Below are 15,873 nucleotides of genomic sequence, written 5' to 3'. Positions count from 1 at the left end.
CTTTTATCCAACCGTCCAACTAGTTGGTTGATTGGAATGAAAATCGGGTAATGTATGGGAGAAAATGACAATCAGCCATTTGCTCCCAAACCCCCCAAAAAGGACAACAACTGTCAATCAGACAAGTTATTGTTTTATCAAACGGATTTAACCAACTCGTCTGAACAACCATTTTAGTCTGTTTTCTGGTGTTTGGGAGCAAATTGCTGATTGTCATGTGCCCCCATACATTACCAGATTTTCATTCCAACCAACCAACTAGTTGGATGGTTAGATAAAAGTTGGTCTAGTATATGGCCAGGTTCACTCTATTCCCAAATTTGAATCAGGCCTAAAGGTACTATGGACCATATTCAGAGCCGGTCGCGAGCGCTCGTAACCGACTCGATGGTTAGGCCTGCGCGTGCGCAAGCCCCGGCGCGACAGATAAACTCTGTTGCTCCGGAGCTCGCTACCAAAGGGGCGGCTGTCGATGTTGATCGACAGCTGCCCCTGTTTGGTGGACGGGCCAGGGGGGTGGTTTCCAAAACGGAGGCATTCCTTTACGAACGCTTATCGCTTTGTGGGCGGCCGCACTGACATCATCAGTGATGTCAGTGGGGAGCTTCCTGCTCCATCAGAGCAGAAAGCTTCCTGAGGCTTACGAGTGCCCAGACCCAACCTAAGGGTCTGGTCATAAGCCCCGATGATCACGATGGTGATCACCATCACGACCATCAACCTGGTCGGTCATTAAGCTGTGGGTGGTAACCCACAGCTTAACAATCGACAAGGAGGCGGCCCTGATTCAGTGCGACCGCTTGCATCTAACGATCACCTCTGAATGACGGCCTATGTTTGGCTTGGAGTATAAAGGGGACATTTGACATATTGGAGAGCTTGAAGTGTCACTTTTCTCTCACTTGTTCAGCACTTCTCCATCAACCCTCAACAGATCATGTTCTAATGCTGTCCCTGTATGAGCATATGTGGCACCAGCTACTTAGCAAGTCAGTTAGATGGGTTTCTGGAAAACATGGTCTGTCTGGGCAGCTAGAAATGAGGGATGAGGAAACATGTTTAGAGAGATGGAACAGAGTAGGGGAAGGGGCTGGCAAGCAATGGCCAATTTTGACTCAGGAATGGCTGTCATGAGGATTATGTATTGTAGGTGCACCATTCCCGGTGCAATAAGTATGATTATCAGCAGCTGCTTCTGATTGGCTGACTGTGCCTTGACTACTCTAACTGATAGTATATAGATCATTAGTGTGGCTGCTATATAATATGAAATTTGCATTTGGACCGCGGCAAGAGGGAGATTCCCATTTAATTTCTAAGGGATCTATTCATCAATGAACATTTTCACCTGCAATTGTAGAATTGAAGTTTTCGAGCCATTTATCATAGGTGTAAAGTAGGAGGTATCACAGATAATCCCGTTGTCCCCATACACTAGTATGGGGTCAGAATTCATCAAACTTCAAAAATACAATATTTTAGAGCTTGATTGCGGGAGCATTCGTCATCTTCAGATGGCAAGTGCTCCAGCTCCCCGCTCCTTCCCTATGGGAAGGAGTCCTGGGTCGTAGAAAGGGATCCTTTCGGATCCTTCAGCCTCTGTCAGGCTCCTTCCGCCAGATGTCGGAGCTCTTGTGCACATGCGTGACCTGCAGGTCATGCTTGCACACTTGTCTCACTGGTCCAAAAGGAGCAGTGAAGAGATTTTTGGATCAGCTGTCTCCACGCTAGAGCAATGATGAATTTCTCCAGCGCTCGCGTCGAGAAGGAACGTTAATTATCGTGGACCCTGATAATTAACATATTGAATAGACCTCTAAAGGAGAAGGCAATGAATGTTTGTATCTAATAAAATTTATTTTGTATCTGTAATACATTGTAGTTGGCACTGTACATTATACTAGCCTATTATGATACATTAGTACAGTGTTATGTTGTGTGCAAATTGAATAATATGACCAGGGGCAAACACAGGATTTCTTGAGGGGGTTTCTATTTGTTTCATTTTATAATGTGGGAATCCTATAATTTATAGTGTGGCCAACCCATGGAGGGGGCACAATGAGCACTTAATGAGCTATAGTCTGGTCTGGTGCGTTCAGAGGCCCTGATTCAGAGCCGCTCGCTGCTGGCGGCCGGTCGCAGGGAATGTGGGCGTACTGTATGTGTTTTTTTTTTTCTCCAGCCGCTTGCAAAGCTGTGGGAGCCCACCCACAGCTTGTGCAAGCAGCCAGGAGACTGTCACGATAATCGAGACCATCGGGCCTGCGACGAGACCCTGGGGTAGGTTCTAGCTTCCACAAGGCCGAGTGGACTTCCTGCTCTGATAGTGATGCTCAGTAGTGATGTCAGTTAGTCCGCCCTACAAATGCCAGGCGTTCCTAAGAGAACGCTTGCGTTTGTGCAGCACCCCCCCCAACCGCCCACAAAACGGGGTGAGCTGTCAATCACCATCGAGAGCCGCCCCGTCTTGTTGCAAGCCCCGTAGCGACTGAACTTCAGTCATTCAGCGGGGCTCGCTCCAGCGTGCGCATGCGCAGTTCATTAACAACGGGCCGCTTGCGAGTGCACAGCGCTTACGAGCGGCTCTGAATCGGGCCCATAGTGTGCTCAGTTCCACACAGTTCCTTATATTGCATGTTGTAGCCGCAGCTATAGTAAAATCATATTATACAATATAACTGTTCTGGTCCTGAATTCAGACGTTGGTCTGGAGGGGGAGATCTGGGCAACTGGAAATCCCCCTGCATTTGCCTATGATGACTACACTACTAGACAAAACTTTTCACTTTTGTTACTCCTGGCATAAAACTGGTGTATATGTTGCTGGTGAAGAGCGCTACACATATTCAGGTGTGTCCGGCTTCGTACACATGGTATTAAAAGTATTTTTATGTTAAGGGACTCTTTCGTGCAGGTGTTCATCGCCTGCCAGCTAAGTTTTGCTAAGGGCAGTTTTACCCAAAACTTTGTGAAATTACCTTCTATTCTTACCCCAAGCAGTCTCACCTAAACAAGTATGTGACTGAGCACTAATGCTTCAAACGAGAGAGAATTACAGATGTATGAATAATAATAATAATAATAATAATAAATAATAATAAATAATACACTGATGGTGTAATGTTTATCATTACTGCCTCACAGCACTGAGGTCTTGGGTTCAATCCCCACCATAGTCCTAACTGTGGGCCTGATTCAGACCCGCTCGCAAGCACTATGCTCTCGCGAGCGGGTCGATGTTTGGCCACTGCGCATGCGCACGCCTGAGCCGGCTACGACGTGGGCATGCGCGAGACCCGGCTAGCGACGGGCGCTCCGTCGCTCCGGGTCTCGCACCAAGAGAGGCCGCGGTCAATTTTGATCGACAGCTCGCACCGTTTTGGAGGCGGGCAGGGGGGGTGGCTGGCTAAATGGAGGCGTTCCCGACGGAACGCCTGCCGTTTGGGCGCGGCCCCACTGACATCACGAGTGTGTCAGTGGTGAGCTTCCGGCTCTATTAAGAGCCAGAAGCTCACTGGGGCTTGCGGGAATGAGACCCTACCGCAAGGGTCTCGTCGCAAGCCACGATGGTCACCCACAGCTATGCGAGCAGCCCGGAGGCCGCACCAAAAACAAAAAACGCACTGATTCAGAGCGAGCGCTCTTTCAGAGCGTCCGGCTCTGAATCAGACCCTGTGTTTGTATGTTCTCCCCGAGCTTGCAGTGATTTTCTCCGGGTGCTCCGGTTTCCTCCCACATGCCAAAAATATACAGGTAGGTTAATTGGCTCCCAACAAAAATTAACCCTAGTGTGCATGTGTGTGTGTGTGTGTGTGTGTGTGTGTGTGTGTGTGTGTTTGTGAACATGCGGAATATACATTGTAAGCTCCATTTGGGCAGGGACTGGAATGAATGGCAACATATTCTAGGTAACGCGCTGCGGAATATGTGTGCGCTATATATAGTAAATAGATGCTAATAATAATAATCTTGTTAAGTAGTATGTTCATCTTTTTTAGGGAACTTACATCATCCCATTGCTGCAATCAGTCTTACATGATAAAACCCAATTTCAAAGGCCAAAATCCTTTTATCCAGAACATTTCCTCGACTCAAACGGAGGGTTCCTTAAAAGTGCAGCTTTCATGCCCTTTTCAGCAGGTAACATATATATATATATTGTTATATTTATACTATGTCAAAGTTTTCCTGTTTGACACACCAGCGCCCGGCATCATTTTCCAGGTATCTGTTCCTATTTAAAGGGGTCTTACATCCCCCTTTTTTTTGCCTAAGGCAGCAGGTGTTTCATCAAGTGACCTTGATTGAAGTTCTTTTGGGCAAATGTAAAAAGGAGGAGTCGGGATAATTAGGGAGCAAATAGCCAGACAAAGCAGCTTTCGGGTACCACAGTGCTATCACCTAAGGACTATAATGTGATATGCAGAATAGAGTAGATAGGTAACCTCCCTGGCGCTATGTGAAAGTGATGTAAAGACATGGGATGATATATACAATGTACGTCTTTTCTCTATTCTTATAGGTCAGTATGTTTTGTAACAATTCTATGAACAATTGATAATTTTGGTATTAAAACAGGATTTTAATATGTAAACATTCCTGAGGGATCAGCTCACACCAGGGCCGGACTGGCCATCGGGCACTTCTGGCAAATGCCAGAAGGGCCGACGGGCAGATGGACCGATGCGGCAGAGTGCAGGCTTACAGCCGGCACTGCGGTTTTCACATTCACCGCGGCTGCATCACTGCGTAATGATGTCATTACGCGGCATGCGGTCATGTGAACCTGTGCGGCTGGTGGCTATTTAGCCAGCTCCTGTGAGCTGGCAACTTGCTACACTGCCCGGTGCTATGTGCGGGGACGTCATCACGCTGTCCCCTTAATGACGTTATGACGTTATTAGACGCTGCGGCTGCCGGGTTTGAGGATGCGCGGCAGGGACGGGGCTCATGGCCTGGGGTTATCAACGCCATTAGCTCCCCTCTGTCACTGTACTCGGCGGGAGGATGTACCGCACCGCAAGGGAAAGGAAGCCATGGGCACTCCAGGTGAGATCCAGTCTCCCACATCCCAGCAGCAGGGGCTGGAGCTGAAGGGCTGCTCAGGAGGCTGCTGTGTGAGTGATCGGTGCTACAGCAAATGTGCGGGGCCAGCAGAAATGGAACAGCAGCAGGTCAGTGCTCCCATCCCAGTGTTTACCCCTTCTCCAACCAAGTGTTCCCAACCATTACTGACCCCCCCATCCCAGTGTCTCCCACATTCCCTCCCCAACCATCCCACTGCACCCATCTCACTGCCCCCAACATAGAACCCCCAAGCCAGTCACAGTGACCCCCCCCTCATTCAGCCTTGTGTTCCCACCTACCAACCTCATCTTCCTGCCCTTTCCCATCCTGCCCTGTCCACCTATCCACAGTGACCCCCCATCCAGCCCAGTGTTCCCCACTATCTCACTGACACCTCATTGCAGTGACTGCCACCCTGCCAGTCCAGTGTCTCTTCCCTTCGCTCCCCAATCAGCCCACCGTCCCATCTAACTGCCCCTCAGCAAGAATACCCAAACAGTCCAGTCAGTGCCCCCATCCTCATTCAGTCCACTGTACCCCCTTTTCCAGCCTAGTGTCCCCCTCTTACCACCACCATCTCACTGCCCCCTTTCCATCTAGCCCAGTGCCCTCCTATATATCACCCACAGCCTTTCCCCATCACCCACAGCCTTTCACCCTCTACCAGGCATCACCCACTACTGCTCCCTGTCACACACTGCCTTTCACCATCATACTCTGTCACCTATTGCCGCCCCTCTGTCACCCATTTCATTTTGTCGCCCACTGCCTCTCCAAGGTGTCGCCCATTGCCTCTCTCCATCACCTTCTTCCTGTCACCCTTTGCCTCTCCCCACAGCGACCACTGCCTCTACCCGTTACCTTCTCCCTGTCACCCACTGCCTCTCCCCGTCATCCGCTATGTCACCCACTGCCTCTCCCTGTCATCCGCTATGTCACCCACTGCCTCTCCCCGTCATCCTCTATGTCACCCACTGCCTCTCCCCGTCATCCTCTATGTCACCCACTGCCTCTCCCCGTCATCCTCTATGTCACCCACTGCCTCTCCCCGTCATCCTCTATGTCACCCACTGCCTCTCCCCGTCATCCGCTATGTCACCCACTGCCTCTCCCCGTCATCCTCTATGTCACCCACTGCCTCTCCCCGTCATCCTCTATGTCACCCACTGCCTCTCCCCGTCATCCGCTATGTCACCCACTGCCTTTCCCCCCTTCATCTTCTATGTCACCCACTGCCTCTCCCCGTCATCTTCTGTCACCCACTGCCTCTCCACGTCATACTCTGTCACCCAATGCCTATCCCCGTCATCCTCTATGTCACCCACTGCCTCTCCCCGTCATCCTCTATGTCACCCACTGCCTCTCCCCGTCATCTGCTATGTCACCCACTGCCTCTCCCCGTCATCCTCTATGTCACCCACTGCCTCTCCCCGTCATACTCTGTCACCCACTGCCTCTCCCCGTCATCCTCTATGTCACCCACTGCCTCTCCCCGTCATCCTCTATGTCACCCACTGCCTCTCCCCGTCATCTGCTATGTCACCCACTGCCTCTCCCCGTCATCCTCTATGTCACCCACTGCCTCTCCCCGTCATACTCTGTCACCCACTGCCTCTCCCCGTCATCCTCTATGTCACCCACTGCCTCTCCCCGTCATCCTCTATGTCACCCACTGCCTCTCCCCGTCATCCTCTATGTCACCCACTGCCTCTCCCCGTCATCTGCTATGTCACCCAGTGCCTCTCCCCGTCATACGCTATGTCACCCGCTGCCTCTCCCCATCATCCTCTGTCACCCACTGCCTCTCCCCTTCATCCTCTATGTCACCCACTGCCTCTCCCCGTCATCCTCTATGTCACCCACTGCCTCTCCCCGTCATCTTCTATGTCACCCACTGCCTCTCCCCGTCATCCTCTATGTCACCCACTGCCTCTCCCCGTCATCCTCTATGTTACCCACTGCCTCTCCCCGTCATCCTCTATGTCACCCACTGCCTCTCTCTTTCAGCCTCTTCCTGTCCCCTGCTTCTCCCACCAGTGGCGTTAGTTCATCACAGATGCCCGCATTTGGTGCCTCCCCATCCCCCATATTTACAGCCCTAAGTGGGGTGAATATATTGTAGGCGATTTGAGGAGGAGCCCCTTTAGTTCTGGCGCCCAGCACCTTCATTGTCTTCCATATTCCTCCTGCCACTTATCATTCTGTCATGTAAGGGGGGTGATATATTTAAAGAGCATATATTTTATCACTCTGCCATGTTAAATAATTTAACATGGCAGAGTGATAAAATATATGCTCTTTAAATATAACACCCCCCTAACATGACTGAGTAATAAAATATGTGCTCTTTAAATAAATCACGCACACAGGGTGCATGCGCCCGGCATCCATTCACAGTGACCGCAGCGCTTGGGGGCTGCCCGGCACGTCCGTAAGTGCCGGGCACACCCCCAGTAGATGAAAAGGGGGCCTGTCATAAAGACACGCCCCTTTTTCTTTGGTCACGCCCCCTTTTTAGAAGCGCGCAGAAGTGCCTTGTCTCTAGGTCTGGCGCCCTGCCTGCTGCCGGCCCTAGAGTGAACACTAGTGATAGCCCACTTTTTACTAGCACCGGCATGTTTTTTGTGCATAAAGTCCACATCAGATGGGCCTGTGTGCTTCAATGCCAGGGCTGATTTTTAGTCCCAGTCCGGCCCTGGCTCACACCATGGGAGGCTAGAGTGAAACCTGTGTGTTCTGCATTAGCAGTAGAGGTGTGGAATTCCAGGTTATTTTAAGGACATTGTGTAACTTGCTGTGCACTGAAAGAAAAGTTGTGTGTGTCCTGAAAGAACCAAGTTACTTTTTTTTTTACTAAGGTGCTAAGACATATCAAAATGTTGATTTGTGTGTTCACCAGCTAGTGTTCAAGCTGTGTAATTAACTCCACCTGTTGACTGAGCAGAGCAAAGCACACATACTGCATTCCTGAAAAGGGAACAAACTGTTTGTTTTTGTCTGTGTTCTGTATAACCCCTGTATTGCTGAAGGAAAAGAAAATGCAGTGTTTTCTTTTTCTGTGTTAAACTTGAATAACAGCTGCTTTGCTGAAAGAGATATATTTATTTGTGTAAACTGGCTTGTTATCTAAAATCACCTACACGTGTACATACACCTCCCACTTTAGAAATGTGTGGTGAGAGGAGTTGTCTCTCACCTGAACTGCCCACATTCCTGTGGGATCATCTCACTTCAGGGGAGGCTGGAGTGAAACCTGTGCGTTCTGCATTAGCAGTAGAGGTGTGGAATTCCAGGTTTTCACATTTACACAGACCCAGCTGGAATAATCACTGGAGCACAAGAAGGGTTTAAAAACTCTCACACACCTGATGCTCCTTGCTCCTGATGCCGGACAAGCTGGCCAGGTGATAGGCCAAGGTTGGTGGTTAGCATTAGGGTGCCAGGACCTGGAAGGTCCACAGATAATGTAACTGCTGAATGTTAAGCACAAGGAGTGCCGAGACCTTTACTTTTATGTTTATTTGCTTATTTTCTGTTATGTGCCTGTGTGTATCCAGGCCTATGCTCACATATGCTAAGGTGCAGTGTTTGCTGCCATTAAAAAGACACAGCTTCACCAAGTACCTGCATGTCTAGAGTCCTCATTTCTACACCCCATGTTACAAACCTAAAATAAATTTTAAAAAATATATATATATATGTTACCCTTAAACAGTACAGGTTGAGTCTCCCATATCCAAATATTCCGAAATACGGAATAATTTTGGCATGACTGAGATAATGAAACCTTTTGATTTTTGATGGTTCAATGTGCACAAACTTTGTCTAAGGCACAAATTATTAAAAATATTGTTTAACATTACCTTCAAGCGCTGTGTATATGAAACAAATGAATTTCATTTCTGTACACAAACTTTGCTTGAGCCACAAAATTATTGAATATATTGTATAAAATGACCTGCAGGCTGTGTGTATAAGGTGTATATGACACATAAATGCATTGTGTGTATATTGGGGTCCCATTCCCAAGATATCTCATTATGATATGCAAATATTCCAAAATACGGAATATTCCGTTATCCAAAATATCCCTGGTCCCAAGCATTTTAGATATGGGAGACTCAACCTGTATTATTCTTCAGCAGGAACTCCGTTCCTGAAACTCTCATTAACTATGACAAATTGTCCTCAGCCAAAATGTATTTTCCATTAGATAAGTTTTAGTTTAAAGGCCCTTATTAAGTTCCTTCTTTTCTATATACTATATATATTTATATATAACATTTAAGTATAATTGCTTTTCTATAGCTCCACTTACAGTTCCTGGACCTAGTTCCCTGAATATTTAGATCTTTCCCAATACTTAGAATTCCAGGATCACGTCTGGTCAACTCTAGTACACACACTCAGCTGTTGACACATTTCAACCTTCCAGTAGTCTTTGTCAAAGAATCTTGCTTTGACAAAGACCACTGAAACTCATCCCTCTCTACCCTGCTGAATGGAGGGAAGCCTCTATAACGCCACCTACATATGGCGTTAATTTCGTGAGGCTCACTTCTGTATTTTTTTTACAAGTTTTCTTAAGTACATCTGAACAGATCACATTACCCGTTACCGGTATAGGAAATGCCATCTGCATACTTAAACTATGCAAATTTTAGGGCATAAAGGAGAAAATTTTGTAAACTTTCCTCCAAAAGCTCTTTCATAGAAAGTGAAGTGACACTTAAATAATGTGAAGAAGGTATGAAAACACCTGTTTTCACATTATTTTAGTGAATAAATGAATAAGTATACCCCCAAATCTGGGTACAAACAGTACAGATCACTATGCAGATTGGATAAATGCTTCGATCCACAGAGTGATAATCCAGTCAGTGTGCACTCTGTACCCACTAAATATGTTTAGCTCAGGGTGAGCTTCCTTCAAGGGGATTGAGATTTCGGGTATGACAATTTTTAAGCAGGACTAAAAATCCCGACCTCTTGATCTGACCCTTGCAGGAACATCTGTACCCGTATATTGGGTACTGTTCCTGCAAATACACACCTCTGCAATTATCAGTTCTATCAGCCGATCAAACTGATAATTGCATAGGTGTGTATGCAGGAGCATTAGCCAATAAATGTGTATATAGTAGGTGTGTGTCAATGGCAAACGCAGGATTTCTAGAGGGGGGTTTCCAAATGCTTGATTTTAGAGTGAGTGTGGCCAGTCCATGAAGAGGGCATAATAATTACCACTTATCCAGCTTTAATATGGGTCATACAAAGTGTATTGTGTGTCATAATTCCAGCATATACAGGACCAGAGATCACAGTAAGCCATTAGATGCGGCAGTAGGCCATCCTGCCTGAGCTGAATGTTTTTATTATAGATGTGGGCTCCATTCCAGACTATTGGAGCAAATCCGGGAGTCTGGGGGAGCAGCAGAAGAACCTAGCACTACCCTGTACATATATGTACATATTGGGCTCTATAGCAGTGCATCTCTAACAGTGCATGTTTTCCAAATCCCCTAATTGGTGCACAGGTTATTTATTACTGGCAGATACTTGTTAACAGATCAACAGGTGGTGCTAATTATTTCATTTATGATACTGAGAAGAACGCAACGGAAGTAAAATTCCATTATATTACTATTTCTATTATGGTCATGGTGTGGGCTGGAAGACGGACAGAAGGAAACCCCCCCTGCGTTTGCCTATGTGTGTGCAGGAACGTTACCTGATAATTGCATAGGTTTTTATGTAGGAGAGTTACCTGATTATTGCATAGGTGTGTATGTAGGAGAGTTACCTGATTATTGCATAGGTGTGTATGTAGGAGAGTTACCTGATTATTGCATAGGTGTGTATGTAGGAGAGTTACCTGATTATTGCATAGGTGTGTATGTAGGAGAGTTAGATGATAGTTGCATAGGTGTGTATGTAGGATAATATAAAATATTTTATTAACTCCAGTCTTATATCTACATAAGTGTGTATGCAGGAGAGTTACCTGATTTTTGCATAGGTATAAATTAGGGGTGAGCGGGTTCGGATTTCTGAAATCCGAACCCCCCCGAGCCCCCCCGATCCGAGTCCGATCCGAGTCAGGCTCGACTTTTCCCGCCTGACTCGGATCTGACATCAAGGCAAAACGTCATCATCCCGCCTTCCGAGTCTCGCGGGTTTTGGATCCTATATAAGGTACCCGCGTCGGCGCCATTTTCTCACTCGGCTGTGGACAGTGAAGAGGGAGGGTGGGAGTTAGTGCTGTGTAGTGTAGTGTAGTGTAGTGCTGCTGTTGTCCACTACTTCAAAGTCCATAGGGGCTGGCTGTGTTGTGCTGTGCTGCTGTTGTTAATAGGGGCTGTGTCCACTACTTCAAAGTCCATAGGGGCTGGCTGGACTGTGTTGTGCAGTCAGTTCCAAAGTCCTGTGCAGTGTCCCAGTCCTAAAGGGGTGCTGTAGTGTTGTCCAGGGGGTGCTCTGTCCATCAGGGGTGCTCCCCCCAAGTGCTAAAAAAATAATATATTTTCTGTGTTTGTGAATTGTGTGCGCAGTAGCCGCACGTGCATCAACAAAGTAGTGCCAAGCGTGCGCCTGTGTCATAAGTAAAGGGCCGGCTGGCTTGACCGTTAAGGGTGCTGTAACCCCCGAAAGTACACTCCAGTCCAAACCAAAAAAAAAATTATTTTCTGTGTTTGTGAATTGTGTGCGCAGTAGCCGCACGTGCATCAACAAAGTAGTGCCAAGCGTGCGCCTGTGTCATAAGTAAAGGGCCGGCTGGCTTGACCGTTAAGGGTGCTGTAACCCCCGAAAGTACACTCCAGTCCAAACCTAAAAAAAAATTATTTTCTGTGTTTGTGAATTGTGTGCGCAGTAGCCGCACGTGCATCAACAAAGTAGTGCCAAGCGTGCGCCTGTGTCATAAGTAAAGGGCCGGCTGGCTTGACCGTTAAAGGGTGCTGTAACCCCCGAAAGTACACTCCAGTCCAAACCAAAAAAAAAATATTTTCTGTGTTTGTGAATTGTGTGCGCAGTAGCCGCACGTGCATCAACAAAGTAGTGCCAAGCGTGCGCCTGTGTCATAAGTAAAGGGCCGGCTGGCTTGACCGTTAAGGGTGCTGTAACCCCCGAAAGTACACTCCAGTCCAAACCTAAAAAAAAATTATTTTCTGTGTTTGTGAATTGTGTGCGCAGTAGCCGCACGTGCATCAACAAAGTAGTGCCAAGAGTGCCCCTGTGTCATAAGTAAAGGGCCGGCTGGCTTGACCGTTAAAGGGTGCTGTAACCCCCGAAAGTACACTCCAGTCCAAACCAAAAAAAAATTATTTTCTGTGTTTGTGAATTGTGTGCGCAGTAGCCGCACGTGCATCAACAAAGTAGTGCCAAGCGTGCGCCTGTGTCATAAGTAAAGGGCCGGCTGGCTTGACCGTTAAAGGGTGCTGTAACCCCTGAAAGTACACTCCAGTCCAAACCAAAAAAAAATTATTTTCTGTGTTTGTGAATTGTGTGCGCAGTAGCCGCACGTGCATCAACAAAGTAGTGTCAAGCGTTCGCCTGTGTCATAAGTAAAGGGCCGGCTGGCTTGACCGTTAAGGGTGCTGTAACCCCCGAAAGTACACTCCAGTCCAAACCAAAAAAAAAATTATTTTCTGTGTTTGTGAATTGTGTGCGCAGTAGCCGCACGTGCATCAACAAAGTAGTGCCAAGCGTGCGCCTGTGTCATAAGTAAAGGGCCGGCTGGCTTGACCGTTAAGGGTGCTGTAACCCCCGAAAGTACACTCCAGTCCAAACCTAAAAAAAAATTATTTTCTGTGTTTGTGAATTGTGTGCGCAGTAGCCGCACGTGCATCAACAAAGTAGTGCCAAGCGTGCGCCTGTGTCATAAGTAAAGGGCCGGCTGGCTTGACCGTTAAAGGGTGCTGTAACCCCCGAAAGTACACTCCAGTCCAAACCAAAAAAAAATTATTTTCTGTGGTTGTGAATTGTGTGCGCAGTAGCCGCACGTGCATCAACAAAGTAGTGCCAAGCGTGCGCCTGTGTCATAAGTAAAGGGCCGGCTGGCTTGACCGTTAAGGGTGCTGTAACCCCTGAAAGTACACTCCAGTCCAAACCTAAAAAAAAATTATTTTCTGTGTTTGTGAATTGTGTGCGCAGTAGCCGCACGTGCATCAACAAAGTAGTGCCAAGAGTGCGCCTGTGTCATAAGTAAAGGGCCGGCTGGCTTGACCGTTAAAGGGTGCTGTAACCCCCGAAAGTACACTCCAGTCCAAACCAAAAAAAAATTATTTTCTGTGTTTGTGAATTGTGTGCGCAGTAGCCGCACGTGCATCAACAAAGTAGTGCCAAGCGTGCGCCTGTGTCATAAGTAAAGGGCCGGCTGGCTTGACCGTTAAAGGGTGCTGTAACCCCTGAAAGTACACTCCAGTCCAAACCAAAAAAAAATTATTTTCTGTGTTTGTGAATTGTGTGCGCAGTAGCCGCACGTGCATCAACAAAGTAGTGCCAAGCGTGCGCCTGTGTCATAAGTAAAGGGCCGGCTGGCTTGACCGTTAAGGGTGCTGTAACTCCCGAAAGTACACTCCAGTCCAAACCAAAAAAAAAATGATTTTCTGTGTTTGTGAATTGTGTGCGCAGTAGCCGCACGTGCATCAACAAAGTAGTGCCAAGCGTGCGCCTGTGTCATAAGTAATGGGCCGGCTGGCTTGACCGTTAAGGGTGCTGTAACCCCCGAAAGTACACTCCAGTCCAAACCAAAAAAAAAATTATTTTCTGTGTTTGTGAATTGTGTGCGCAGTAGCCGCACGTGCATCAACAAAGTAGTGCCAAGCGTGCGCCTGTGTCATAAGTAAAGGGCCGGCTGGCTTGACCGTTAAGGGTGCTGTAACCCCCGAAAGTACACTCCAGTCCAAACCTAAAAAAAAATTATTTTCTGTGTTTGTGAATTGTGTGCGCAGTAGCCGCACGTGCATCAACAAAGTAGTGCCAAGCGTGCGCCTGTGTCATAAGTAAAGGGCCGGCTGGCTTGACCGTTAAAGGGTGCTGTAACCCCCGAAAGTACACTCCAGTCCAAACCCCAAAAAAATTATTTTCTGTGTTTGTGAATTGTGTGCGCAGTAGCCGCACGTGCATCAACAAAGTAGTGCCAAGCGTGCACCTGTGTCATAAGTAAAGGGCCGGCTGGCTTGACCGTTAAGGGTGCTGTAACCCCCGAAAGTACACTCCAGTCCAAACCCCAAAAAAATTATTTTCTGTGTTTGTGAATTGTGTGCGCAGTAGCCGCACGTGCATCAACAAAGTAGTGCCAAGCGTGCGCCTGTGTCATAAGTAAAGGGCCGGCTGGCTTGACCGTTAAAGGGTGCTGTAACCCACAAAGTACACTCCAGTCCAAACCAAAAAAAAAATTATTTTCTGTGTTTAGCCGCACGTATATATCAAATCGATATAACATAAATGGAGGACCAAACTTTCTCCGATAAAAATAAAATAGAGAAAGATCAAGAACCACTTCCTCCTAGTGCTGAAGCTGCTGCCACTAGTCATGACATAGACGATAACATGCCATCAACGTCGTCTGCCAAGGCCGATGCCCAATGTCATAGTAGAGGGCACATACAATCCCAAATGGCAAAGTTCAGGAAAATGACCTTGAAAAAGACATTTAAATCAGCTGAAGAGAAACGTAAACTTGCCAATATGCCATTTACGACACGGAGTGGCAAGGAACGGCTAAGGTCGATCCCTAGTATGTTCATGACTAGTGGTTCAGCTTCACATGACGATGGAAGCACTCCTCCCACTAAAAAAATCAAAAGAGTTAAGCTGGCAAAAGCACAGCGAAGAACTGTGCTTTCTAAGAAGATATCACAAATCCCCAAAGAGAGTCCAAGTGTGGTGGTGGTTGCGATGCCTGACCTTCCCAGCACTGGACGGGAAGAGGTGGCTCTTTCCACCATTTGCACGCCCCCTGCAAGTGCTGAAAGGAGCACCCACAGTCCACTTGCTGATATGCAAATTGAAGATGTCACTGTTGAAGTACAACAGGATGAGGATACTGGTGTAGCTGGCGCTGAGGAGGAAGTTGGCGAGGAGGATTCTGATGGTGATGTGGTTTGTTTAAATCAGGCTCCGGGGGAGACAGTTGTTGTCCGTGGGATGAAAAAGCCCATCACGGTCATGCCTGGGCAGAAGACCAAACATTCCACCTCTTTGGTCTGGCAATATTTCTATCCAAATCCGGACAACAACTGTCTTGCCATATGTACCATATGTAAAGGTGAAATAAGTAGGGGTAGGGACGTCAACCACCTAGGAACATCCTCCCTTATACGGCACCTGCAGCGCGTTCATAAAAAGTTACTGTCAAGTTCAGAAACTTTGGCTCAGACCGTAAGCAGTCCAGGGACACCTAAATCCCGTTGTCCTGTTGTATCCAAGCGCCTGCAAACCACACCGTCAACTCCCTCCTCGTCAATTTCCTCCTTAGTCAGGATCGGAAGTAGTCCTGCAGGCCATATCACTGGCATGACTGACTCTCCTATCCGGGATTCCTCCGGAGGATCCTGCATTGCTACGCCTACTGCTGCCGCTGCTGCTGTTGCTGCTGCTGCTGGGAGTCGTTCATCATCCCAGAGAGGAAGTAGGAACACCACTACTTTTACTAAACAATTGACCCTCCAACAGTCCTTAGCGAGGAGGATGAAGTACGACAGCAGTCATCCTGAAGCAAAACGTATAACTGAGGCCTTGACTGTTATGTTGGTGTTAGACGTGCGTCCGGTATCCGCCATTAGTGCAGTGGGATTTAGA

The 15,873-nt window shown here is 47.6% G+C and overlaps 1 protein-coding gene across 1 annotated transcript in view; it reads left to right on the top strand.

Annotated features, from left to right (window-relative positions):
• The window catches only part of LOC148533727 (cytochrome P450 2K4-like), an 83,625-nt gene that overhangs the window by 52,631 nt on the left and 15,121 nt on the right, over nucleotides 1–15,873 (top strand). Inside the window, exon 8 of the mRNA XM_088467319.1 lies at nucleotides 4,002–4,143. Coding sequence (XP_088323445.1) covers nucleotides 4,002–4,143 — 142 coding nt within the window. The remainder of the gene's footprint in view (nucleotides 1–4,001; nucleotides 4,144–15,873) is intronic.

Source organism: Taudactylus pleione, unplaced genomic scaffold, assembly GCF_031769625.1.
Source record: "Taudactylus pleione unplaced genomic scaffold, aTauple2 ptg000070l, whole genome shotgun sequence".
Classification (NCBI taxonomy): Eukaryota; Metazoa; Chordata; class Amphibia; order Anura; family Myobatrachidae; genus Taudactylus; species Taudactylus pleione.
This window is presented reverse-complemented; position numbering and strand designations above follow the sequence as displayed.